The 3,687-nt window shown below is 51.4% G+C and overlaps 1 protein-coding gene across 1 annotated transcript; it reads right to left on the reverse strand.

Moving 5' to 3' along the window:
* Positions 1-1,454: 1,454 nt before the first annotated feature.
* LOC127332339 (glucan endo-1,3-beta-glucosidase 11) lies at positions 1,455-3,687 on the reverse strand. The gene is made up of 2 exons (XM_051358609.2): positions 2,354-3,687; positions 1,455-1,778 (listed from the first exon to the last, which is right to left on the reverse strand). The coding sequence occupies exons 1-2, from the start codon at positions 3,527-3,529 to the stop codon at positions 1,719-1,721; spliced, it is 1,236 nt and encodes a 411-aa protein (XP_051214569.1). The 5' UTR covers positions 3,530-3,687; the 3' UTR covers positions 1,455-1,718.

The raw sequence follows: 3,687 nt of genomic DNA on the forward strand, positions 1-3,687 counted from the left end.
GCGCCTAGGCACGGTGTGGCCACCCTGGCCCACCTCTGACGATGCCCCCTCGCTTATATCAACCCCTCGGGAAACCTAAGATCGGGGGTACGATGAGAGAAATATTCCGCCGCCGCTACGAGGCGGAGAACCAGAGAAGGAGAAAAGCTCTCTGGCAGGCTGAAATCTGCCGGGGAAATTCCTTCCCGGAGAGGGGAGATCGTCGCCATCGAGCTGGACTTCATCGGGATCATCATCTCCACCACTAGCACCATCATCACCGCTGCCTCCACGTCGTCCCGCTGTAACATCTTAGATTTGATACTTGTCTAGTTTATAGGGGAAACTTTCCCGGTGTTGATTACTCTTTGTAGTTGATGTTGTTGAGTGAAACCATTGAATTAAGTTTATGTCCAGATTGTTATCCATCATCATATCACCTCTGATTATGATCCATATGATGTCCCGTGAGTAGTTCGTTTAGTTCTTGAGGACATGGGAGAAGTCATGCTGTTAGTAGTGGAACCGTGTTGAGTAATATGCAATGATTTGATATTTAAGTTGTGGTGCTATTCTTCTAGTGGTATCATGTGAACATCGACTACATGATACTTCACCTTTATGGGCCTAGGGGAATGCATTGTGTATTTGGCTACTAATTGTGGGGTGGCGGGAGCGACAGAAACCCAAACCCACGTTAGGAAACCGGTGCACAAGGGAGTGTAGGATCTCAAAGTTTAAGGCTGTGGTTAGATTTATCTTAATTACTTTCTTGTAGTTGCGGATGCTTGCAAGAGGTATAATCACAAGTATGTATTAGTCCAAGTATGGGGTAGTGCATTAGCATTGGTTCATCCACACAACACTTACCAAACCATTCAATATTATTCATCTATGTGAAGCGAAAGCACTTGACGTAATTCCCCGTGTGTCCTCAGGAACGTTTGTTCATCATAAGTAAAACAACCGGATTGTTCTTTGCTCTGAAAAGGATTGGATCACTCGCTGCAATTATTATTACTGCATTTTATTTACTCGTACTTTATTTATCTGCAATACCAAATACCCTTGCAAACATGTTGGCTAGTGTTTACAGTGAATCCTTGATCAAAACTGCTTGTCAACACCTTCTGCTCCTCGTTGAGTTCGACACTCTTATTTATCGAAAGTACTACGATACACCCCCTATACTTGTGGGTTATCAAGACAATTTTTCTAACGCCGTTACCGGGGAGTGAAGCGCTATTGAAGAGTGAAATTGGTAAAGGTAACTTTTACTGTAAGTGTTATTGTTATTTCTGTCTGCTACTGTTTTATTTCATTATGGAGGCGTCTTCGTTTAACTCTCTATTTGGAATTACTACTACCACTGTTACGGTAGTAGATGAACCACCGCGTGCTCAATTGGATCCTTTTAAAATATCTATAAAAATTGTTGAACGTGTTATGAATAACTGCTATTGGAGGACCATGCATAACAACAAAAACGGGTCTCCGGATTGATAGCCCATTAGCATACAACCAATTGCATGATCATATTATCACAAAGTAAAATAAAAACTTACAAAATTAGGTCAACTGAAACAACATGGAAAATTGGCACGGAACAGTTAGGACAAAATAAAATTTTCATGGCAGCAGCGTCAAGAAGCAATTCACCGTATGCTATGGATGCGTGGCTCCATTTTAGAAACTAGATGCTTCCTTCCATCGAAGCACCACCTGAAAGCTACCGAGAATCATAATGCCATCAACATCAGGACAGCCACACGCGCTGCCACAGTCCATGCCCACCATCCCTAGCAAGCACAAGAACAAGCAAACACCTTAGCTGGTGAGCTAAATGAAGCAAAGCTCCAATGAGAAGACCAACAAAAAGACAGGTCACTGAAAAAATGTTCTTGTCCTTTATGATTGCAGGTCACTTGAGACTGCTTTCGTCCTTTAACCTTTATATGGTTTCCGATTTTTGTTCTGATAGTAGAGCAAGTTGTGTTTAACAGTAGTTCCTTATCGACAGTCCAACCTGTTGATCACTGGCAAATGGCAATGCACCTATATTTTCAAATTACTATGGCTTCTATAGTATACAACCTTTTGTAATCGTAGGTTACGTTAAGTTCTTAGAACTGACAATGGCATGTTAGCTATGCCATGACAATATGACATTGCCTTGGGGCTAACAAAAGGTATACATATACCTTTACTGTGAAAACATACGCGAAACAACAGGCCGATATCATTCCAAGTAATTTAGCCAAGAACTTTCCCAACTCAGGCAAAAGTAAAAGCTTTTTCCGAAAAGGAATCGATGCAAAGCATGGACCGTCAGAATAACTGATAACAATAAACAAGAGCGAAAAGCAGAGCTCACCACGTTCGCTTTTGGGGATGCCGAGATGCTGTAGTAGCCGGCGTCCTGAGGCCCGCCGCCGTGGCCATTGTTCCTGCCGGCGACGGTAATGCTACCCCCGCCTGCTCCGGAAGTGGTGTTCTCCTTGGGCAGGCGGTAGGAGAGCTCGTACGCCGGCGTGCCGTCTGGCTTGAAGAGCCCGTAGTTGCGCTCGGAGGATGGGCCGGGCTTCATGTTCTCGTTGAAGAGCGCGAACATGTAGACGCGCAGCGCTCCGTCCGGGCGCAGCGGCGTGCCCTTGCCCTCGGAGACGAGGCGCATGACGTTGCCGTTATACCTCGCTGCGTTCTGCGGCGTGGCGCCGGTCTCATTGGCGTCACCGGCCGACGGCCACCCGGTCTCCGACACGCGCACCTCCACCGCGCGCGCCGCCGCGCGGTTGGCCGCCGCGATGGCGTGGTACACGGCGTCCACCTGGGCTACGAGCATGTTGGGGTAGTGCAGCCCGGACGAAGGGTCGGGGACGCCGCCGTGGCCGGGTTCAAGCAGCGCGTACTCGAGGTCGACGCCGGTGGAGTCCCCGGCGTAGGCGAAGTAGGGGTAGGCGTTGACGAGGAACGGCGAGCCGGTGCGCGCGTGGAAGTCGAGGATCGGGCAGAGGATGGGAAGGAGGTCCTTGCGGAAGTAGGCCGACGAGGGCGGGTAGGACGTGGCGAGCACGCCGAGGTTGTGCGCGGTGGTGACGGCGACCTGCTTGTCGAGGCCGAGCTGCGCGAGCGCGTCGTGGATGCACTGCATGGCCGGGAGGAGCGAGCGCGACAGCGCGGAGCTGTTGTCGCCGGTGAGCACCTCGTTGCCGACGGTGAGGATGGCGATCTTGGTGGCCGGGAGCGCGGGCTGGATGACGGACCGGACCCAGGAGGAGGCGCCGGAGGGGGTGGAGACGGCGGCGAGGCACTCGTCGGGGACGCCGACAATGAGCTCGACGCCCGTGTTGGCGAAGGCGCGGAGGGTGGCCGGGTCAGCGTCGTAGAGGCGGACGCGGCCAAGGCTGAGGCCGGCGAGAAGCTGCAGGGCAGAGGTCGTGGGCGGGAGGTTGTTCGCCACCCGGCCGTAGCTGATTCCCAGCAGCGCGGACGACGTGCCCTCGGGCGCGGCGGGTAGAAGGAGCATGAGCAGAAGGAGAAGGAGCGGCATTGTCAAGGCAACGTGTGCTGCGCGAGGCAAGATGTGGAAAGTACGACAGTGTAGCTGCGGCGAGCTCAGCAGCTTGTGAGGCGGAGGGAGTGAGAACTGCGAGAGATAGATTGGGAAGTGAGTGAGCTGGAGGGGTTTGGCTTGGACCGGCTGGACCG

This window comes from Lolium perenne, chromosome 4 (assembly GCF_019359855.2).
Source record: "Lolium perenne isolate Kyuss_39 chromosome 4, Kyuss_2.0, whole genome shotgun sequence".
NCBI classification, from domain to species: Eukaryota; Viridiplantae; Streptophyta; class Magnoliopsida; order Poales; family Poaceae; genus Lolium; species Lolium perenne.